The 24,824-nt window shown below is 36.7% G+C and overlaps 1 protein-coding gene across 1 annotated transcript in view; it reads left to right on the forward strand.

Annotated features, from left to right (window-relative positions):
* The window catches only part of ADAMTS6 (ADAM metallopeptidase with thrombospondin type 1 motif 6), a 129,577-nt gene that overhangs the window by 37,247 nt on the left and 67,506 nt on the right, over positions 1–24,824 (forward strand). Inside the window, exons 7-9 of the mRNA XM_088528473.1 lie at positions 5,150–5,193; positions 8,654–8,759; positions 21,510–21,656. Coding sequence (XP_088384599.1) covers positions 5,150–5,193; positions 8,654–8,759; positions 21,510–21,656 — 297 coding nt within the window. The remainder of the gene's footprint in view (positions 1–5,149; positions 5,194–8,653; positions 8,760–21,509; positions 21,657–24,824) is intronic.

Below are 24,824 nucleotides of genomic sequence, written 5' to 3' on the forward strand. Positions count from 1 at the left end.
TCTAAAAATCTTATACATTTAATATAATGCTAACTAATTTTCCATGTTCAGATTTACATTATACAGTTTTGACTTGCTATATAGGGTTTTTTCAGAAACATGTTTTTTTTAATGCCTGATTTTGTTTGAAGGGACTGATAGAGGAGTCTCAGCATTGCGAGGGACATAAAGCATAACATCTCTTAGAATAAACATATTCCGAAGAAGACAGATGGATTCATTTAAGAATGGGTAAAGCAGCTAGAAGTCTTGTAGCTTCTTCTGAAGCTGATCACTGCAACCAGTGACTGTATACTGAATATTCTGAAGGCATACACAAGCCTCTAAAATAGCTAGGTTGGGTGGCAGTAAATTTAAGTGCAAGAGCACAGAACTCAGTGCAGAGTGTAAAAAAAGAGGGATGGGAGGATGCTTTTTAGGTAGTGAGCCTAGACTGAGCCCAGTGGTCATTGCTGTGATTGTAGAGTTGGTATCTCTCGAAATTGTCTTTATAGTAAGGCAGGCCTACTTGTGAAAGCTAGCTAATGGTGGTTTGGCCTTCTGTTGGTATTGCCAAAGCCAGTCCTCCTAAAGCTGTAGAAGAACTTTAGGAGGAAAATGCAACTTACGTTCACTGAAGATCACAAAAAATATATGAAGAAAGGAGGGAGGTTGTATCTCCTGGATACAGAACAGAAAAAAAAAATGAACAAACTACTTGTAGGTGAAGGCAGAGCAGAGAGTAAAGTGACACTGCCAGTCCAAAATCTGTGAGGAGCAGATTTTGGAATCGCAAGTACCAGGTTGTTTCTTCAGTGCTGAAGTTTACTTACAGAGTTTGTCAGCAGAATAATTCTAGAGTGTCAATTGCTAAATAAAATAGTTTTATATTTTGTAGGGTGTTCATATGCCTTTATGTTATGATAAATGATCTGACACTTTCCTACTTTGTAGTCCTGTAGACTGTAGAAAGGTTCTGATTACAGCAAGAGCATGTGGGAGGAAAGAACATATGGAAGGGAAGTATTTTGTCTCTTCTAAAGTTTCATGTGATGTTGATATTTCATTGGACAGCAAGGAAATATATCTGTATTTTCAAGCTATCTATTTTCAGTACATGAGACAGAACTTGAATAGGAAAATAACTGTAAATGAGTATCACTTCTGAACTAATTGATAGAATTGGTACTATTTGAATGTCTGTCTTATAGTAGGAGCTGTTAAGCTACTTGAGGTGTCTGTCTTGGATTCTGATCTAATTAGGTATTTAACAAATTATAGCATTCATTATTCCATGCTTTCTCTGTCCAACTTTCTTCTCGTTATTTAGTATTTACTGTAGCTGGTAAGGACAACTTGGTGTTTGAGAAACAGAGCTAACATTGAAAAAGGAAGATAACAAGAATTAAACCTGAGCAAGTGTCAAACTTTGTAGAAACACAGAAATTCTCAGAAATGTCTGAAAATAGGTGATGAGTAAAATCTCTAAAAAGTCTTATTTTATTTTAAATTGGGAGATTTTAAAGCTAGCCCTCTGATTTTTTTTGGACTGATGACCTCTTATCAGTGATTTGAAATGCTGTAAGAGACTTACGAGTGGTCTCTGAAAACTCTTTCTAGGCCTGCATCTTGTCTTTAGAACTACTTCCCCTCTTTTATAAACTTATATATGAAGTCCTGTGTTTTCATCTGATCTTTCCTGGTAGTTCTACCACATTCTTACATGACACATTGTGACAATCTCAAAAGAAAGCTTCTCAGTTGATACATTCTTCATGAACTTGGTTGAAAAACATACTTTTAGAAACTTTAGGTTTGGGGTAAAGCTTGTGTTGCAAGAAGCTGTAAAATCAGTGTCTCAAAATTAGCTTTGTGCTTCTGTCCTAGAAAAACTGTGATGCTCTTTGGGATTGTAAAGCTTTCCCAAATATGCCTACAAAGCCACTGATTCTGGTAAATTTACTATTCTAATATTACATTGTCAAAACCGGTGAAGACAAATAAGAACATGGAAAAAAAGAGATTGTTTCAAGAGGTGGTTTCAGAATAGAATTGCTTACCATTGTAGGTGCATTTGCAATTTAGAAAGGAGTAGTATGTAAATATTCCATCTGTAGTGCAGTTATCTTACATATTTGCTTTCATATAAATCAGAGAATGAGAACTCGCAATGATAATATTTTTCTTAGCTGTAACTCAGAATTCCATTTATCCACCCAAGTGAAGTATCTGAGGAAAGTCTCATACAACTAGAATTTTGTTGTCAATGGCAGTTTTAAAGATAATAGTTTTTTTTTTTAGTTTTAAAGATAAAACTAATAGTAGAACTGCTATTTCTGTTGAGAGATGTGTAACTTCTATATTATGCTTTTCCTTCCTTTGTTTAAATAGTTATTTTTGGTCAGAGGTTTTTGAGGAAGAAACCAAGTAAGATGTGTACTTTATTTTAAGGCAAAGTGTTGTTATGGTGTAGCACTTTCTATAAGGCTAAGCAGATGCTGGAAAAAAAGCAATAGGCAGTATGTTGTAAGTATTGCTTTTCTTGACCTGTGGAATCAAATGAATAACCAGATTTTCATAAAAGTTTTGAACTACTGAAGAATTATGATAAAAAGTTTATTACAAAAACTGAGTAAATCTATAAAATATTCATTTTATGACATTCACAGTTCTTTAGCATTAGTTAAATTGTCTGCACCTATTAAGTAAACAGTCTTTTTATCCTAGCAGAGTAGATGTATAGAAAAACTAATGTGAAGGTCCAAGCTACTTATCTTTTTTTTTTTTTTTTTTCACTTTCCGTAATTTAGAAATAGGAGCAAGAATTATGTGATAGTTTGGTGAGTGTTTTGATCCCTTTAAAAGAAGTCAGAAGTCCAGCTTGGATGCAGCTGCAGTTCAGTTTATGATTTGCAGTTCTGCGTGTTGGAACTAGGTGAACTTAGTTTTATTTAGTTTTTGACTGAAGTTTACCGCTTCTTCAGATATAAGACCTTTTACACTGAAGGGAAAATCCTTTTTTGAACAGCTGATGATCAAAACCTATTACGAAAAATGGTGTACACTGACAAAGCTCAGTTTATTCATGTTGGTTAAGACAAGTTCAACAAATGACTTGATCGTAGAAAAGACCTCTGAAGGCGACAGAAGGACTCAACTTTGCTGATCGAAGCATAACAACATCCTAGAGATGAAAACTGGAAATAACCTGTCTTTCTCTTAGGCTGAGGGTAATTAACTAAGCTTTAGAAATAGTAGGAGAAACAATAATAAGGTGTTAAGATACAAAGTGAGAAGCTCCCTAAGCTGCAAAACTGGGATGCTGTATCAGAAGAGGTACTCCATGCTTTCCTGTTCCTCTTATTTGCCTGGACACTCATGGAGGATTTCTGTTGGGAAGAAGAACTTTAAAGCCCAGTGCTGTTGTTCTCAAATTCCCATGTTGAAAGCAACTCTTAATGTGACATTAAATAGCCTTACTGAACTACTTTAGTCTAGCTTCTAGGATAAATTACTTGCCTTTTTATGTAAGGGATAGGGGAAGACAGTATTTAATCATTGTTATGTTGCTTTTTAGTCCTTGAATCTCTGAATTTGTCCCTTTTTTTTTTTTTTTTTGGTGGTGGGCCCAAACTTGCTTTTATGTGAGCTTCATAGTTGGACAATTACATGCATTGCAGCTTTAGCTGACGGCTTGCAGCTTGTGGGGACCAGGAAGTATCTGGCCTCCTTTCTCTGCAGTGTGTAGGTAGATGGGACAGAAGGTCCCTCTTCTAACACATCTGATATTGGTCATAGTGGAGGAGTGCTTATCGTATTTTCAAAGTATTTGTGCATCTAATTGCATAAATATTAATTCTGTTTATTTAAAGATGGAAGGGACAGGAAGTGTACTCTCTATGTGTTGTCTTATACCTCTGTGATTTACAAAACCCACTTATAGCGCAACACATTAAAAGAATGCTGGTTCAATTACCTCTCCCTCTCCAAACAGCAAATGAGAAATCAGTGGGAGCTTTATGTGTGTGTGTAGGGTGACACAGTTTTGTGCTTCCTTAGTGACATCAGTGCATATGAACATTTGTGTTCAAAATTAGGACTTAGCTTAGCAAACTGCTCCACACTTAGTCCATTTAAAATCACAGGGATTTCATGTGTTCACAGCACTCTACATGCTAAGAGAATTTACTGGATTTGATCCAAATTTTAAGTTTTGTTATTTTGTCTGTGGATTAGGCTTTCAGACAGAACTTAGTGTTTAGCATTCAAAGGTATATGTATATATCTCATGTCAGGCTTATAAATAAAGCAGTTTTTGAAAATGGTCGTTATATGTCACTTTTAAAGCAAATATCTGGTGGTTTGAAATTAGTAAATATTTAGGTTAAAAATCACAACAGAAATGTCATATCTTCTTATATTCATTTTTACTCACCACTCAAAATCAAGGGAATTATTCTGAAACATCCTGAAAGGAAATAATTTTAAATTCTTGAAAATCAAAGACATTGCAATTCTTTTACCACTAGGGTATGAGGACCCGCATGGGTTTTCTTATTCAGAACGTGGAGATACAGTTTGTAGATCACTGTAGTTAGTCTTAGATATGTAACAAAGTATTTTAATTCCATTTTCAACTTGAGATACTTGTACATTAATTACACAGAAACATAATACTGGAGTATCAGATTTTTGATGATTTTTGGTGCAATAATTGAGAGTTATAACTTTTAATGAGAAAGATTGAATGGTAGGAGTTACAATTAATATTATTTAGTTTATAAATGCTGCATGAGGCTCTGAGAGAATTCTAGTATGTTTAAAAGCTGCAAGTAGTTAAACTTGCCTTGGTAGCAGTCTACACACTGCTGCTGTAAGGTTGCAGCAGCATGGTAGGCTGCTTTATGGAGCCGGTGATTACAAAGATCCACTTTAACCATTTTTTTCTTACTGGCAGGTGTCCCACTGGCCTGAGGCCAGCGGCTGTGAGTGTACTGCAGCTTGCGGTTCACACCCGAGTGTAGAAAATGCCGACACCAGCTGGCTGCACATAATTAAGCTGATTGCGGTCTGACTACTTGAACTATGATACAAATATGTAATAAATACACAAAATATCCTAGAGATTTGATCTTCTGACATACTTTATCTCCTTTTTTATCCTTAACAGATATGATATCTGCACTTACAAAAACAAGCCTTGTGGAACACTGGGTAAGATTGTAAAGAGAAATTTCAGCTCATATTTGCTGTTTGTTTGCTTGCTTAACCTCAGATACGTATTTATTGGCTGATTAGGCATTTTAGCTTTATGCTTTTAAAAATTTTGCATTTCTATAGACACGAATGATAAAAGAAACCCTAGATGGATCTGTTTAGGTAATGGTTTGTGTGTGATAGATTACTGGAACTCTAAGCTAAGTGAGCTGCTGTTGGGCATTCCTTTTCTGGCAGCTGTAATGCTGATAAAACCTAGCAGATGACTCAAACTTACCAAGCAATAATTAGAGGAGAGGACTTAATGTGTATTTCCATTCAATCTGTCTCTATCATCTATTAAAAATACAAACAAAAGACTTCAGAAAAACAATAAAAGAATACAAAAAAAACAGAAATAAACTTTGGGGTTTGCACTGTTGATATATAGTGTCCAAAGGGATGCAGGTTCAGACAGTTTCTTTCACAAACTTAGGGAAAGATAACGCAGTGATATAAATTGGAGTAGTATTAGAATTCTACACTGCTTTGGCAACAGGAAAACACACTTAGCAACCTTAGGGGCAGGATGGAAAGCTATTATCCTCTGTAAACCTACATTTTTCACCAGAACTTATACTTACTATATTATATAGTTATTAGCTTAAATGGTCCTTTAAATTTATGAAAGAAATATTATTCGGAACCTTTTTCTTTTTCCAGTTTGGATCCCTTCATAAGCCTCTTTCTCATCCATAGTTAAATACAATTTTAATTCAGCTAGTTCAGTTTATTAATATTTTCAGAGCCCATCACTGTACTTTCTTTGTGTCTCCCTCTATTACTGTGTGCTTTGATAGCCTTAGTGCATGCTGATTTTTCTACAAGTAGTCCCACTCAAGTCAGAAGGAAACTTGCGGCACAGGGAAGTGATTTGCATGAGAAATAGTGTCAGAATTTTGCCTTTTGTAAATATAAGCAGTATTCAGAGCATGTTTGGTATACCACAATTGCTGACAGTTATTTTAAATTTTTTTTAAGTGTTCTACTCTGAAGTCTGTGCAGAAGATACCAGCCTAAAGAGACTGTCTTTACCAATGTTATAGAATTGGCTTTGCAAGTGTTAAAAGAAGAAAGTTTAAAAGGGAGTGCATTCACGCACGAATTGCTTGATATTTATATGTGATATTTTTAACACAGTTCATTAGTGTATTAGTTCGCTGTATTTGGCATAAAGGCAGATTCTGCTCTACTTGAATCCAGCATAGCAGAGGACAGACTTTGGCACATGCTTTATTAAACAAAAGGCTTGATTTTAAAAAAAATTCACATGTGGTATCAGTTCCAACTCACTGTTACTGGACCCTTGGCAACAGAACCGCAGTGATTTATTTGCATTATAGGCATTAAACTGGAAGAGAGACAAGGCCCTGTGGCCTTTTTGCAGCAATGTATTAATATGCTTAAGTTCCACTGCCCTCCAGTAACTGAAATTAAGCACATGTCAAAGGGGCCTGGTGAACGTAAGCCTCAAAGAGGTCCCAGAATGTCAGGAGAAACTTGAATTGTTCGTGTTCAAGGGATAAATAGAAGTAAAGGATTCACTGTGGGATAGATGTTCTCCTGTTCCAGCTTCCTTAAATAAGAAGTCTTGTGAAGAGCTATTTAGAAAAGATAGGTGTTTTCTATAACTCCACTGTCTTCTGAAGCTCTCTGGTTGTAGTGGAGGACAACTTCTCTCTCCTTTAACCTGTTTACAGAACTATAAACTGCCTTCTTGACTAGAGCTCTGTCCCATTCTGCAAGCATGGTATAGAATTATAAATCACTAATTTGGTTCTGTGGTCATTAAGCAAGTGCTCAGTTAGGTGTCAGATAGAGATCACTTTACCACCAAAATGTGGCAACATCAGCAGGGAACGTGACAGTTGTTACCTGAGTATTCGTATGTTGCCTTCAGAATGTCTTAACACAGTTAGAAAAGTATAATTTTGGTAAGTAGACCAAAGTTGGTTTTTTGTGGATTGCAGGCTGCAAACAATGCTCACCTTTTTCTTCTGACAGTTCATCCTCTCTTCTCAGTAGGTGTGTCTGTTTTAGTGATTTGGTTTAGAGCAGTTTAAGGCAAATCCTACAGACATGCAATGTTACCATTTGCTCCTGTTGGTTTGGCTACCAGAGTAGTTTGGTGTGTACAAGATAGGTTGGTTTTGGAGAAAACAAAATTCAAACATGCACTCCCCAGAAGTTCTAAATGTGCTTACGTGAGAAATCAGGCTCTGGATTACTGCATGGACTGTATTCCTGTGATGTCCCCTAATGTTTTCCCTCCAGAAAGCATTGAACCATGTGTGTAGGGACTATGGCCTTGGAGATTAAACTATGACACGTCCAAAATAGAGTCTCCAACCGCATACAGAAATAAGCGAGGAATATTAATGCCAGTACTTTACTCTATTGATCAGGTCCTACTGCTCCAAATTACCTGCTAAGGTGAACATAGGCAGGAAGCACTCGTCGTATTCCTACTTGCTTACTGGTAGCCCAGAGACAATAATCTGGAGTGCCTGCTTGCATGAATGCCTGTGAAAACTAGGTTCATCTTTCTTTCACAATTACACTTTTTCCGGTCATTATTACAGTGTAACTTAACTGAGCAGGTAATTTCTTAATTCCTCTTTCAGATAAGAAACTAGAAATATGTAAAAACAAAAACAAACAAACAAAAAACAAAAACAAAACTCTGATGGTTAGAGCTTTCTCTAGGGGTAACAAAATGTGTTTGCAATATGTTCTGTCACTTACTGATGCTGAAGAATGCATGTGATACAGAAGAGTCATATTCTGTAGATGCTAGTGGCTTTTTTCTCTAAAAAATGTACTTAAGTACTTGTAATACAATAAGGTTTTAATCCCAGAAGATGATTGGTGGTAAATGGAAAAGACTTCCATGGTTAAATGAATGCTTGTTATTAACATGTCTCCTTTCTCTTCATTGATGCATTCAGTTTTGTTTTTCCAGTCTTTTTAACATACCATGTGGGGCTTTTTTGTAGCTTAAAAAGTTGCTTATATGTTTTTATGAACCCGCTAAACTTAAACAGATTTCTTAAGAAAAATAATGTGGATACATTTTGCTTTCTTCAGGCTCAAGAATGTTAAAATAGAAATGCTTTCTTGAATTCCCTGTCCTGGCTCAAGTTACTAGGTGGTCCCAAGTTACCAGAAGTAAAATTTATAAATCTAACCCCTAGTCTAGACATTTTCCAGCACTGACTGCAGTTCAAAAAATATTAATGTCTAGCCGGGAAAGTGAAATTCCCCCCAGTGATTTTGCAAATGACTAGAAAGTTAACCTTTTGCCAACTGCTTCTTCTGTGCATAGAGGTTATTAAAAAGAATCCAGGCATTTATAACTAGGGCTTTTAAGACGGAAACACCTTGGCATGACCCTTTGTGTCTCCTTCTGTTTATTCAGGCTTGGCCTCTGTGGCTGGAATGTGTGAGCCTGAAAGGAGCTGCAGCATTAATGAAGACATTGGCCTAGGTTCAGCTTTTACCATTGCACATGAGATTGGTCACAAGTGAGTGAGTTTAAAAAAAGAATGGGTTTTACTGTGTCACTGTTTTAATAACAGCTTAATAATAGATATCATTTTTTCTTTTCTGCTTGGCAGTACCATATCTATTCTGATGCTTTATGGTTCTGTATATCGTGTTCATGAGTGGCAGTATATTGCATTTAGTATATATTACCAAGGACTTTAACTTTAGAACTGAAGACTCATTGTTTACCCTTTGATTTCAGCTTCCAGTTTAATCTGTGCTTTTGAGATTTGGCTCACAACTTTCCTACTCTGTTTCATATTTTTAAACATTTGGCTTTGAAAATTGTCTTTTTTCCTCTTACTTTTGTCTGCCTTTGTGAAACAAAAGCACTTAAAAGGTTTTTTTTGATTTTCATTATTTTGTCTTAAATGTAATTTGAATTATTTTGATTGAGATGTTGCTTCTGTTTTCAGTATTTGTACATTTATAGTCAGATTTTACTCAAGCATGAAACATGTAAAAGAGTCATAATATCACTTTAACTTTTGAAACAACAGCCTATGGTTTTGAAGAACTTGGTGTTATAAAAAGTGATAAATCCGTTTTAAAGAGAGATCAGTTTTAAGATACTCCAGGTCTTTCTTTGAAAGACAGCACCATTAGCACCTTGCAATGACTATAATGAAACAGGCAGCTTCTATTATGATTCAGGAGGTTTCCTGCTTTGTTTACCTGGATTGACCAACACTGAGTTATGGATGACATGTTTTTCCAATCATTAGTTGATACAACTGCTAAAAGTTCCAGTGCAGGCTGAAATGGAAACTGTCAAAAACTATCCACTCATCAAAAATAAGTCATACTTATTTCCACCCTGCCTATCATGAGAGATAATCACTGGACAAGTATGATCTGATTTATATTATATACAAAAAAAAATTGTAGTTGCACTGTAGGTGAATGCTATAATCCAAGGGCACTTTTATATGATCTTAACAAAAATAATTTAAAACAGATGTAATTCTCTTCATCTTAGTTCCTCCCCTCCTTTCCTTTACTTTCATGAGTTCTGTACAAGATAGGATAAGGGAAAATATATGTTGAATGCTTGAGGAAATAGCTGCTCTGATTCACCAAAAGTTGTGAAACTATTGTTTATTACTGTCTTTTATGGTGATATGTAACTTTGTTGTGAATTTAAGTGACACATTTAATAAGAAAAAATGTCTTCCAATACTACATCTGCATTGCACTCTATATGTAATGCAACTATGTATTTTATGTCAGATACTTGACATATAAACGTAATTTAAGTAGTAGCTTATGTATACAGTTTTATCATGCAGAGCAACAACAGTTGCTTTACAGTGCCTGGACTTTGATTTGAATCTGAGAAAATGTAGGCATATGTATCCTATGATCACAGGATCTTTTTACTGTGTGTTTTCACACACAGTATCTTTTCTGTATATTTTGGCTTAATATACAGAATATACTTAATATACTTAATATACTTAATATATCTCTGATAATTGAGACCTTCGCCTCCTACTGTAGCTTGCATGACAATGCTGTTTTGAAGAAAAAAGAGAAATCACATTAATGTAGACTTCTTGTGATATACAGTGAATAAAAAACTTGCATTTATGTTAAAAATAGACATACAATACAGATATCTTCAGTAAAGGCTGGGAAGAATATGTGAGTGAAAAATCCTCCAGCATGAGTTATCCATGTATCACTCCCTGTGATGACCCAAAATGAAAGTAGACTGTGACTAAATGAGGGAAATTATTATTTCCTTTCCTGCTTATTTTCAAATTGAATAGTTTTAGTCATTGATGAAATAGAAAGTGCTTGCTGGTGTGAGTGAAAAAAATATTTCAATATGTCCTTGTAAACTTCTTTTCCTTTGGGTGTAAACAGTGATTGCTTTCTTTTAGGCTTGTGTGGGAAATATGGGATTTGCTTTAGTGTCAAATGAAAAATTGAAGCATTTAAGTGATATGCCTAGACTGAATGTATACCATGCACCAAAAAGCACTTAGTTAAATTAGAATGGGAGGAATGCACTCTGAAAGATTATGTTTTTCTTAGTCATGTAGTTGCCATGAAATACTGAGGTTGTAAAAAAACAACAACAAAAATAGTAACTGAATTGAGGAACCAGATTTTACAGTGACTAAAAGAAAAAAATAATGATAAAACATATATTCTTATATTGGATTTGTAAGATTTCTCTGATGAAAGTACGATTTAATGTGACTTACATTTTAGAGTGATGAGAAATCATTAGATCATCCCATCTGGCTTTTTCTATATCATAGTTAATTAAATCTAATTCCTTTACCCTTATATTGATCCCAGTAATTTTTATTTTAATTAAAGAATATTGTTCAGAGAGCACTTAAAGCACTAGAAGAGACAGAGAGCTAGAATGTAATTGTAATGATAAGTCATGCTTTTTGTTAAATACTTACAAGTAATTTTTAAAGTATTTGGCTTCATTTTGTCACTGCTGGTAGGTGTCATGTGCACAGTCCAGTTTTGGTGCAGATTGGGTGTGTGAAGCCAAGCCTCGCAGATTGTGTCTCTTACAGCCACAGGTATGCAGCAGTTGCCTTTGTGTTCCTTGCCTGAGGTTATAAAGGATGGGCTTAGACCAACAGTTTCATGGGTGTCCCCCCCCCCACACCGCTTGTGGTTCTAAGAATAGCAGTGTGTTACCTTAATGCTTCTGTTATCAGATATTAGTCAGAGTGAGTCCTTCAGCCTACAGAACAGTATCTCTGCAAAGTTGATTTGTGATGACTGACTTTCAGGCTGCTTGCTTTCCTAGCATTATGCATTTCACACTGAAGAAATACTTGAGATTTCTGGTAAGAAAATTCCAGTGTAGATTTGCATTTCTGGTAGGACTGAGAATTAGATCGGTATCGCCTGCATCTTGTGTGAATCTTGCAGTCATTTAGTTGCTGCATGAAAAGGGACAAGTCCTTCAAATTTCCCTTCTTAGGAAAGAAAATGACTATGCGTGTTTGTGTGACTATGCGCTCTGAGGAGGGTAAGATACAGTATCCTTTCTCTTCAGTGTTTCACTGTGGGTAGAGTTAGTTTGCATCCCACTTGATGTACTTTTTTGTGGATTGCTTTCTGAGCTGTCTAATGTGCTCCATGCAAACTCCCACATGATTGGAAGAGCTGCTATGGAATTCCAGATTCATATCTAAGGGTAGATATTGTGACATTTATTGTTGTAGTTTTATGGAATTAGCTGAGGTCTGGAAGCAAAATGAGAAGTGAAAATGAAGGAAATGGAAATAAAAAAGAAAGGAAATTTCATAGACAAGGCTTAGAACAGGGTATCTTAATGATAGACAGTTATTAAGTGCTGTGTGGAAGCAGCAGGGAGAAAAAGCTGGTGGGCAAAGTAATTTCTGAAAGAAATAAGAATTGTCTTGACTAACAGAAAATGTATTGAATTGAAATTGAGAGGAGTTTGGCAATTATAGGTGCATTAAGAGCAGCATCTCCAGCAGGTTGAGGGAGGTGATCCTGCCCCTCTACTTAGCCCTGGTGAGGCCACATCGGGAGTATTGTGTCCAGTTCTGGGCTCCACAGTACAAGAGGGATGTGGAGCTGCTGGAGAGAGTCCAGCGCAGGGCTACAAGGATGATCAGGGGCCTGGAACATCTGCCCTATGAGGAGAGGCTGAGGGAGCTGGGCCTGTTCAGCCTGGAGAAGAGAAGGCTGAAATGGGACCTAATCAGTGTCTGTACGTACCTCAAGGGAGGCAGTGAGGAGGATGGTGCTGGCCTGTTTTCAGTGGTGGCCACTGACAGAACTAGAGGTAATGGCCACAAACTGAAATACCAAAAGTTCCACAGGAACTTAAGGAAAAATGTTTTAACAGTGAGGGTGACAGAGCGCTGGAACAGGCTGCCCAGAGAGGTTGTGGAGTCTCCTTCTCTGGAGATCTTCCAAACCCGCTTGGACGCAGTCCTGTGCCACGTGCTCTAGGTGACCCTGCGTGTGCAGGGGGGTTGGACTAGATGATCTCTAGAGGTCCCTTCCAACCTTAAGCATTCTATGATTCTGTGAAAGGTTGTAGTCTAATGAAGTCACTTATCTTAAAGATGCAGAAAAGTGATATTCTCTGGCATTAATATAGTTCTGAATTAATTCATACAGCTAGAAAGTACCTGTAATTGTAGCATTCATTATCATTCTGTAAGCAAAGCAGGAAGGCAGCCTGACTACCCCAGCTGCCTGTGCGAGAAAGCTAATATTGAGTCCTGGAGCTGAAATATCAGATACAGGAAATGTCCTCCTAGAAATGTTTTCAAGGAAGCTGATATCTTTTTCCTTCTTCTTCAGTATTGGGGAGCTTATCTTTGGTTGGTCAGACCTCAGCTGCATTTTGTATTTTAAGACCTCAATTTTAGAATGACTTTTTTCCTAGATAAAATGCCTCTTTAAGGATTGTATGTATTGTACAACTGGCAGGAAAATACCCCAATCTGAAATACTCAACACACATTTCACCCTTTAAAATAGTAATCATAACTAGGATGAATTTTGCTAGCAACATTTACTCTCAGGTCTCCCATGACCAATTGGCTACTTGATCTCATCATCATTGTTTTATGCATGATGGTGATACCCAGGCTGTATCTAGAGATGAAAGGTAACAGACCATTTCACATATACAGTGTGTGAGCACCTCAGCAGCAGAATTGCAAGCTTAGAAGCTTGTGATGCTTCAAGTTACTAATGTGCAAGAGAGCAAGTTCCATTCCAGACAGTTGACCTATTGCCAGCTCAGTCAGTAAGAGTCATTGAACCATTGAACCAAGCTGCTACGTGCTTAAGGTCCATTTGGTTTTGGTTGCTTATCCTATTATATTTAGAATAATCCATTTAAATTTTAGAGACAGTTTGAGTAAAGTTAAACTGAAAAAGTAAAAGTAAAGTCTCTTTTTTTTTGTTAAGAGAATAAATTGATAGGAAAAATCACATAGGACCATATGGTTGTATTTTTTTATTTTTTTTAAAGGAACATTGTTTTATGTCTGCCATTCTTATACTGCAGGTATGAAAGTATGCAACCTTTATAAATGTAAAAAATATTTGTTCAGATTTTCATTTTAGTGATGTATTGTACATGTGGACTGAAATGTCATAAACTTGAGGCAAGAAAAATAATTCTGGTTTCTGTACAGTGTTTAGATTTACAATATGAAGTCTAACTGTGGAAAATGCTATTTAAAATACAGAATCAACAATACTAAAATCATTTGTCTTACATTAAAGCATCCTAATCAAGGAAAAGGAATGTAATAATATTTCAAAGATCTTAACAAAAGTGTAAGTAGATAAATGGGGGTGAAGAGGAAGGTTACAGTAACCTTCGGGGCATCATGAATTTCTAAATGAAATCTGAGCTCAGAAATTTACTTTCTGATTAGAGGGAAGACATTCCACTTTGATTTACAGTGTAGAGCTCCATTGCAGTCAGACTCCTGCTTTGTGTAGCACAGAAACGTTACTTAGTGTTATTCTTGCGACATGAAAACTGAATAGCTATGGCAGTGTTAACCTCAAGAAGAAATTTGTGCTCCCCCCCCTTTATTTTTCCTATGATTCTCATACAAATCTACCATTTCCTCACAATAGTGTTCAGGTTTCTGAATAGACTCTTTATTTTTTTTCCAATAAATTGGAATTTGCAATGTTTTAAAGAGTTTCAGTGGTTATTTATTACTGAATGATATTAATATATCAAAATTGTGTTTGATTGGGTGTTTGAACATTAGCCATACCTCAGAGAGAAAAATGGCATATAGACAATGAAAAGGAGAAATGTTAAGCTAAAAAAATGCAGAAGTTATGTTTAATTTGATGGCAGGTATGATTCTTATAAAGCTACATTCTTCAGTAAATGTTTCCCAAATTCTCAGAAAAGTAATATATTTAACCTAAATCAAAGTTGGGACTTCTGCATTGCTGCAGAATAAAGGATTAGGGATGCCCCAAAGCATATGATGATCTCCAAATACAGGAAATCAGCAGTTAAAGTTAAGATCCACACTGAGACATGGAAATAAAAAGTGAAGTAGCCAAATAATCTTAATCCCTCCCTTGAGGGCACCAATGCAATGTGATGTAGTTATGATAAGTAAATATCAATGTTTGTGATTCCAAGTGAAAATAATCTGATTTCCAAGATCATACTTTTTTATTCTTTCTTCTTTTCTTCATAATGTTCTTTAAAACTGAGTTGCAGTTTGCATTTTGCAGGAAGTTTGCATGCACGCTGTAACCAATGTTTTTACAACATTGGCTAGAAATTCTAGTAGGTCTTTTACTTAAAGAGAAAGAGGAGAACAGTCTCTTATGACAGCACATGGAGGATGTGGTTTAAAAAAAAAGGTAAGTTTTTGCCTTATATTACTATAAAAACATAAAATATGAAGATCATACTTTTTCCAAAAAATGTTCCAGTTGATAACATCGTGTCAGTTTAGAAGTGTTTGCCTACTAATAGGCATGAAATTAATTAACAGAGTTGTCATATCTATCCATACAGAAATTGGTGCATGGATTACATGAAGGTCTTAGGTCCGATATTGTAGGATTTCTTTTTTTTATTTGTTAGCAGTCGATTTTGTTCACTTTATCACTTGCTAGATTGAACAAGATTAATACTAATTCTCCTTCTAATAATGATACTTTTTCCTTCTATTTTACCTTTGTACAAGTTCAGTGTCACTAAAAGAAGACAGTTTAAAACCATAGGTTTTTACAGATATAATAAAGCTGACTTTGGTATTTTTTCAATGTAGGCCATATGAATCTGTCACTTATTAATCTTTTAATCAGGTAAAATACCAAATTTTTAAAGATTAAGTGATATCATTTAATACTTACACAAAACACTAAAAATAAAATGAATATATAGTATATCAAAAAGAGAAAAGTCTTGTTGAAGCAATAACTTCAATAAACTGGCATTATTTACAAGCAAATTCTTATTTTCTGTCAAGGTCTTGTATCTAATGTGAGAAATACCTGTTCAAGCATGCCTTTTCTTCTCACTGTATGAGAGCTTTACTGTTAGAAATTTTTATGGGACTTTTCATTTGGGCACTTTATGTTCTTCCCCTGACTTTTGCTTCAGTCTCCAAAACTGTTCCAAGGCAGTGTGTCTAAGTGACATGCCTAAGCAATCAAGGAAGATCTATAAACATACCCTGGTCAAGTTGCTCAGCTTGGGCATGATTTATTTCACTCTTAGTATATATGTTTATTTTGTCTTTTTTTTTAGTGCAAACACTTAGTATAAAACTTCCTAAGGTTAAACTTTGTCTCTTTTCTCCCTTAAAAAGAAAGGGTTCTTTTCCGGAAACACTGCTGCAGTTAGGCAACTGTAAATTGGAGTCTGGCAGTCCACAAGAAGATCAAGAGCTGGATTTTACAATATTGATTTTATAATCATAGAATCGTAGAATGCTTAAGGTTGGAAGGGACCTCTAGAGGTCATCTAGTCCAACCCCCCTGCACACGCAGGGTCACCTAGAGCACGTGGCACAGGACTGCGTCCAAGCGGGTTTGGAAGATCTCCAGAGGAGGAGACTCCACAACCTCTCTGGGCAGCCTGTTCCAGTGCTTTGTCACCCTCACTGTTAAGGAATTTTTCCTTAAGTTCCTATGGAATTTTTGGTGTTTCAGTTTGTGGCCATTACCTCTAGTTCTGTCAGTGGCCACCACTGAAAAGAGGCCAGCACCATCCTCCTCACTGCCTCCCTTGAGGAACTTAGAGACACTGATCAGGTCCCCTCTCAGCCTTCTCTTCTCCAGGCTGAACAGGCCCAGCTCCCTCAGCCTCTCCTCATAGGGCAGATGTTCCAGGCGCCTGATCATCCTTGTAGCCCTGCGCTGGACTCTCTCCAGCAGCTCCACATCCCTCTTGTACTGGGGAGCCCAGAACTGGACACAGTACTCCAGATGCGGCCTCACCAGGGCTGAGCAGAGGGGCAGGATTACCTCCCTCCACCTGCTGGAGATGCTCTTCTTAACGCACCCCAGGATACTGTTGGACTTCCTGGCCACGAGGGCACACTGCTGCCTCATGGTCACCTTGTCGTCCACCATGACACCCAGGTCCTTCTCTGCAGAGCTGCTCTCCACAAGGTTGGTCCCCAGCCTGTTCTGGTGTCTGGGGTTATTCCTCCCCAGGTGCAGGACCTTGCACTTGGCCTTGTTGAATTGCATGAGGTTTTTCACCGCCCAGTTGTCCAGTCTGTCCAGGTCCTCTGGATGGCAGCGCAGCCCTCTGGGGTATCGGCTACTCCTTCCAGTTTGGTATCATCAGCAAACTTGCTGAGGGAGCACTCTGTGCCTTCATCCAGGTCATTGATGAATAAAGTGAACAGGACTGGACCAAGGACTGATCCCTGGGGGACACAGCGAGCCACAAGCCTCCAACTAGACTTTGCAATATTCACTTGTATTTTTTGTGGTTTTGTTGTCTTCATGTCCTGTACTTTCTTCTGGACCTGATAAACAAGTGGCAGACTGAATTAAGCTACTTGAAAAGAATTAGGCCAAATTCTCCAATATCTGCTGTAACTAGTGGATATGTAAGTGACCAAAGATGCCAACATCCCCTATTGTATTTGGAAAAAAGGAAAATCAGAGACCTCTGCAGTTCTTGCTGTTCCAAGGAACACTTAGAAAAACTAGGGAACGGCTTGATAGGCAGATCACAAGCACTCCGATTGGAAGGCAGAGGGAGTTGATTATTCACTTGCAAAGAGTGAGAACTATTCATAAGGGCAGCCTACTTGAGATAATATCAGTGCCAGAGAAATACTTGATAAAGCTCTGTGAGCAGTACTGAGGACCGTTTAGGTTGTTTTGGGTCTGTCCTCTCTGAATCTTAAGTGTTTAGATAATAAATCAAGACAGAAGCATCCTGTCTGTCTCACAAAAATAACTGCTGTCATTTCAGATACATAAGCGGTACCTTTTTTGGCAACTGCAACAGAAGACGACCCAATAAATCAGCAACCTCCTCTTAGATAAAAAGGAAATTGTAGGGACTTGGGAGAGATGTGTCTGCAGTATTGTTCTTTCACAAGATAAAAAAAAGGATCAGAGAGATGTTTACATTCCCATCCTTCCCTTCACTTTTACCCCAGGGTCTCTGGTTATCTGTTACCTTTTTATTGAGTGCAGCTGAGACCAATTACTTTTTCTGTGATTACTGAGGTCAGATCTTAAGTTAGATGTGTAGTACAAATATTTCTTTGAGATATAAGGAAAAACAGATTGCCAAGAAAAAAGAATCCATTCCATTGCAGATAGCAATGCTCCAGAGAGCACTAGCTGAACATGCCACCTTCTTAGCATTTCTAATATGCTAACTGTAGAGAAATATCAGAAGAGTTTCATTTGATTTTAAAGATAGTTTTAAAGTACTTGAAACTGCTGCATTGCTGCTGCATTGCATAGTTCTTATATGTAATGTAGACTGTTGTGGGAAAAGAGGAGCTATAATGCTTGAAGAAAAGCCATAATTCAACACTTTTCCCTATATTTTTATGAGATGATATGCAGCAAGGTAACAATATAGGAGAACTCCTCTGGATTAGTAAGACTGTCTCCCTGCTCCTCTGGCTGTTTTTTTAAAACCAGAATTATACTGTTAGTTTTAGACAGGCTGTGTAAGCCAGAAAAAATGGAATAAAGTCTGCATCTATTTAGTCAGTTTGAAATAGGTAAATGAATTATACCAGTGGCTTCCTGTGGAACATTTTGTGTTCCCTCCTTTCTTCCTTGCCTCCCCACCCCAATCTAATTGCAAACCTGCTTTTATAAAAGAGATAACCTTAATGTAATGATGATCAAATATAAATGATGTGTACTTATCGAAGTAAAACTGGTAGTTCGGTAAATGTGCTGGTACATGTTTTCCTCTGCAGTCATGGCCAGAATGGTGCAAATAACTGGACTACAATGGCATACTGCCACTACCATCTTTGGGAAACGATGGTAGTAATTGGAAATCCCCTTTCCAACCATCAGAAAAAAACACCTGCCCTAACGATCAGTTTCCTATTAAATTTCAAAGCAAAGGTGAATGGAAGAGCCTTCTCAGAAGTTAGTAGATTATTTAGATGAATAAATATTCAGAAAAAAAAAAGTGGATATACCAACAGCTTATGAAAATGATGTGCCCATTGAGTTCCTGGGCACATCAGAAATAAGAGCTTCCATTTGCTGCTATTTATCAGACATGCTGTTGATCAGACATACTGCTACTACCATCAACATATTTTTTCACAAGAAAAGCTGTTAGAAGAAGCTATTAAACTATAAAAATTATTCTTTTTTGATAGACCCCAAAGGCTACAAATCACACTTGGGCTCTCATTTCCAGACTGGTGGAGTCTGGTTATGTTAGTTCTTTGGCAATTGAAACTCTGAATATCTGGATAACAGTAGTCAGCTTGATCCAGTTCAACTCTTTCCCCTTCCCAAACTGCTTACTCCCTAAGAGTGACTCACTTGCAGTGATTGTGAAAACCTGAAGTTTTCTGTTTTAAGAAATCGTACAGAAGTAATTCAAAAGAAATTGGGTGTTGAAAATAATTTAGAAGATGATCTTAGATGATCTCTAGAATCCCCCCTACCCTCAACCATTCTTAGAAAAAGTTTCCATTTGAGCCACTTTGAATTCTAGAAAATGATGGCAGCTGAGAATTAGGCCAATAGACAACTTCTTTTTTTCCATATTTTCCATTTCCAAAATTATGATTGTTTATTGCATTGATCATCTAACTCCTTCCCTCCCAATACATATATCAATATTGAAGTGTGACTGTAATACTTAAGTAGTCTGAATCTTTCACTCTAGCACACATACTGCTCAGACAGGAGTTGTGTTTGGAGCTGTGTTTTTATTATATCCCAGGGAATATTCTGCATTTGATGTTTCAATAACTTAAGATGTCAGTCAGACCATTCTCAATTACAATGCAGCATATAGTTTCCAGTATTTATGAGACACCACACACTAGAGTAGGTGCAGGTGGGCATTGCTATAGACTTTCTATACCACAGGGTATATCCCATAGGCTTGGAAAGGATGCTTTTTTTTTTTTTTCCACAGATCAGGTCCTTCCCTAATCAGGAAGGAACATCCAGGAAATAGATTTAGTGAGGTTCCTTTTGTATGTCAGTGATACTATTGATTGTTGGGAGGAGTACTTTGATTTACTTTGTGCCTTTAGGTCCTTAATGAGCAGCTAAAGAGGTGAAGCAGAACCCAGTGTCTTGGGGCTCAGAGTAACATGCAAGTATCATATGTTTATACTACACAATACATTCAGATTAACTGGACAGCGCTGTCACTGTTTTCAGTGGAGAAAGTGGTATGAAATACTCTTCTGTCTATGGACAGGTGGCCAGCCACCAAAGTAACATTGGTTGTGCCTTTTCACAATCAGTCCTGAAAGTTTCTAGAAGGTAAAAATGAACTGCCTCAACATATTCCTGTTCTTGAATAAGAAATCAGGGGATTAGTTTTTCTATCATTTATAATATGGAAGGCTTCAGAGGCTGAGCATTTTGTACAGCACGTAAAAAAGTCACATTTTCACTGTTCGAGGTTTATAGAAGTTTAGTTTTGGCATTTGCTGTGACTCCTTTTTCATCCCATGCTCAGGGAAGCCTTTTTGTATCTCACAGCCTGTCCCTCCAATTTCACAGGTCTTGTGACATATTTGTACAGGAACAACTAACTTGGTTAGTGGTTAATTTTTAAGAAATAGGTTATATCCCCCAGTATAGATTGTTTTAGATTGAATTAATTAAAGGCAAGCTAAGAAAATGTAATGCTATTAAGGAAGTGCATATTCTCTGCAGGTGCTTCATTTATGTGAGGTCAATCGGACATTTTTCATTGATTGTCTAGGAATAATGGTAGTAACTATTTGTTAAAGATAGTCTTACATCTGTAAAGAACATATTTTCAGTTTCTCAGTGAGGTAACTTCCTTTTTTAATTTGATGATTATGTTGCTCGTCTGTAGCTCCAGGGGTTTGTTTCAGATTCCCAGGGCATAAGGATTCTTTTGTCATATTTCTCTTTACAAAGGCATATCATTTTTGTTGAAAGTTAAGAGACCTGGTGTCCAGAAATCTCTGTCAGCTAAAAGCTACATGGAGATTTCTTTCTGTATTCTGATCTTAAGTCTCCTTCACTCAGCAAAGGGGACTTGGAAGAGGAAAGCTCCAAATTTCATCCATGTCAGAGGGAGTACGTATACAGGTGGCCTTGGAATTGCAAACCCCATTCAGAAGCCCATTTCATTGGCTTCTCTGTGCAGATACTGTATGTCACCTACTCCCTATTTGTTTACTAATTCAGGTGCTTCAATTTATAGTCCTTATTCAGATAAAATACCCAAACGAGAACCAACTGCCTTTAATTTCTGTTGCAAGAATATTGTGAAACTCTTTTAAAAGGGTTTATAAGTTAAGTTAAGCTTTCAAAACTCTGTGGAGAAAAAAAGATACTAAACAATTGTGCAGTTTTCTGAGGTCCGAATAAACTAAACAAAGCTTAATTGATCCTACTTCTCTGTTAACAGTTCTGCTGTACTAAAAGTGCTTTTTTTTAGGTCCTGACATATTCTTCGTAAAAATCACATTAAGTTTTAAGTGATGCCTGATACTGCAGTAAAGTAATGGGTTGTTTTCTCCTCCTCTTTTGGGCAGTTTTGGTATGAATCATGATGGAATTGGAAATTCCTGTGGGACCAAAGGTCACGAAGCAGCAAAGCTAATGGCAGCTCATATTACAGCAAACACCAACCCTTTCTCTTGGTCAGCCTGCAGTCGGGATTACATCACCAGTTTTTTGGAGTAAGTAATCTCTCAAGAAAAATGATAAATTGTTCCAAAAATTCATGTCTTTTAGAATAAATAGTTGATGGAACTACAGTGACCTTTTCTAATAATTTACAATTTTAGGATTAAAAAAACCCAAAACTATGAAGAGTCACTGTCGTATTTTTTTGTATGTAATAGCAAAAGTTTCTGCTGCATTCTTAGTCTCACAATTCTCATTTTTTATCTATTTATTTAAACCTTTTTGAAGTGCTGACCATATCTCATTACTTCATTAATCTGAAGGTAAGAAATAAAAAGGAAGAACAGGGAAGTATATTTTAAAATAAATAAAATAAATGCACAGTGTCAAGCAGTCTAAGAGAACAGCGTTCTATTCCTGTTCCCCCCCGAATTACATTTTCCTGATTATGTTAATAACTTAAACTTGTTTTAAATTACCCTAATTGGGTAGTTTTTATCCAGAAATCCTTTTTTTTTAAAACTCCACAATAAAAATACGTTAGTCACAAAAATGTACTGATTATTATACATTGGCATATCTGATGCATAATGAAGCCTTTGTTTGCAATTTATATTGAGGAAGATAAACACCGAAGTAGAGTGAATTCACTGAAAGTAGATTAATAACAGGACTTTTAAAAATGTGTGTTACACAGGGGCTTCATGAAGGCAAACTGCAGTTTTGAGGTAGGTCAGTGTCATCAGGGCAATCATTCCTTTAAGAAATAACGATAGTTTAATAGTTCAGATACTTGCTATGTTGTAGGAGGTAGACTTAAACCAGGCTTAAAACAGTCATCTGACCACTGAAGTACAATGAACAAAATGAGCTGCTTCTCCTCTTTTAGATATCTAACTTCAGAATAAGGTACTGTATGTCTTACAGACTTACCTGGACCCATCCAGGCAAGTAATATTTGCTTTTTTTTGATAATAATGTAGCTCCCCACGCAGTATACAAGCTCATCAGTTTGTTCTGTGTAGGTGCATAGGCTCCATAAAGAGTCAATGGACAATTTCGTGTAGATATTAGGCACTGTTCAGATGAACGCAATTCTCTTCAGTTACTCTGTCAGGGTAAGGGACTTTGTATCATCCCACTGAGCTATGCAGTTGCCTTTTATGCATTGTGGTGTTTGGGATGACTGCCTAAACTAAAGTATGCTGACAAAATCATCCTACAAATATCTGTGGTACGTGTTTCTCAGAACATAAATTATTTTTCTGATAAGAAATACCTATGCATTTATTTTAACACAAGTTAAAGGAAAATCTAGACAATGCCATCTTGTTTTATCACTGCTAATCACTTCTGCCAATGCACTGGTGTCCATTCCCTTCAGTATTCTTTCTGGTATATTCTCAGTCTTGTCTTGCCTTTATTTGTCACTCTCTTTTGAACTCATTTTTCTGAAGATATCTTGTCTATAGATGAAGATCTTATTCACCAGGTAGTAAAGCAGTCATTCGTTTTCCATTTATGGGTTTGAAGAAACATGTAGTGAATTCTACAGCTTGAGTTATGCTGCCAGAAGAGGTCAGCAAATTTGATCAGAGTGGTCCTTCGTTGTTTTAAATTTCAGTCTGGATGAACTTCCTTGTTTCTTAGCTTGATGCCTCTGCGTAGTAGTGATCTTTTTACTGTATCAATTTTAAAAAATTACCTTGCGGCTTTACTACTTTGTTACATTTTTTTTTCCTGTATTATTTACCCTTAGTATCTCCCTTATTCTCTAACATTCTTTGTGTTTCATTTGCTGTAAAGTTTCAAATCAGCTATAAACTCTTTGTGATAAAGTCAGTAAGATACCACTGAAATTGCAATTTTGCTAGCATAAATACAGTGTAGTATGCTGGCGAATCTGTTCACGTAATCCTAATCTCCTCAGATTTTTTGAGATATTTCTTTATTATTTGCAACTCTTGATAAATTAGTGCCATCTCTGAATTCTATAAAAATTATTATTGGAGATCCTATATAGTACTTGAACTCTATAAATAATTCCAATAATAGGTTGCTTTTTATAAAGTTATGCTGAAAGCCCAGGAAGATTTTTTTTTTCAAAGTCACTTTGGATAAACATTGTTTTAGGCCTTTGAATTATTAATGGATTTTTCAATTGTGTAAGTTACATTGTTATATAATGTGCTAAGAGCCAACCACCTTCCTCACCTACTAATGTTATGTCCTGTAAAAAAACCTCAATATGATCTATTAATTATAAATCCATACTGCTTATTATTCATGGCTTTAATAATCCCTAAATGCATGGATGACTCTTTTTTCCTTGAAATATTTATTGTATCATTTCACAAAGTAGAATAGTCTGCATCAGAATCTATTTTCTTTCCCCTGTAAAACTATACTTTATTTTCCCCAATTTTCTAGTGCTTTGCCTCCCCGATTATTCATGTAGTTTCCACAAAGGCAGCAGGAGCTGCCATTAATTAATGGAAGCTTTTAAAATATCAATTGCACAGATATGTGCAGCTGTCAAAAGCCAAAATTGCTTCTTTTTTACCCATTAACACCTTTCCTTGAGGCAGAACATCTTGAAGAGCAGAGGCGTATCTATTGCATGTCAACATCAGAGAGAAAGAAGCAAGGGAGAAAAAAAGAATTTCATGTTGCACCAATTCCTTGTATAGCAAAACAGTCTGCATTCTGAAAGGATGAATGATTCCATTTTTTTTCTGATACTAACAACAAATGAGGAAAGGCTGATTTAGAGCTCTAGAGGCAAAGCCTCAAGACCCTGTCATTTCTGTCTGCATGTGCTTAATCCCAGATATATTAAACTCTGCCCTCTTCCTCTCCATTTTTCTCAAGAATGGAGAAACGCCAAAGACAAGAATCAAAAGACCACAAACAGGGATGAGAAGTGCTTTTTCTGTGCATGGTGGGTATGGCTAGTAGGATTCATTTAGCTGTGAAAAAGGAAAATCTATGAAAAGGAAAACATGGTGGAGTGAAGTGCAGAAATGCCCAAGCAGCAGAAACCTGAGCCAGTGAATCTTTGTGACATATCACAACAGCTTTTGAATTTATTGGCTTGGGTCTGGATGCAGTCCATCTACATTATGACAGGGCTGTCATGGTGCCAGGGTAATGCAGCTGGAATGCATTCAGCCTGAAGCTGGGAAGGTGTCATAGTGTTACAAGTAAGGTACATCCATGTG

Source organism: Tinamus guttatus, unplaced genomic scaffold, assembly GCF_059628265.1.
Source record: "Tinamus guttatus ecotype Peru unplaced genomic scaffold, ASM5962826v1 Tinamus_guttatus_pri_ptg000309l, whole genome shotgun sequence".
Lineage (NCBI taxonomy): Eukaryota > Metazoa > Chordata > Aves > Tinamiformes > Tinamidae > Tinamus > Tinamus guttatus.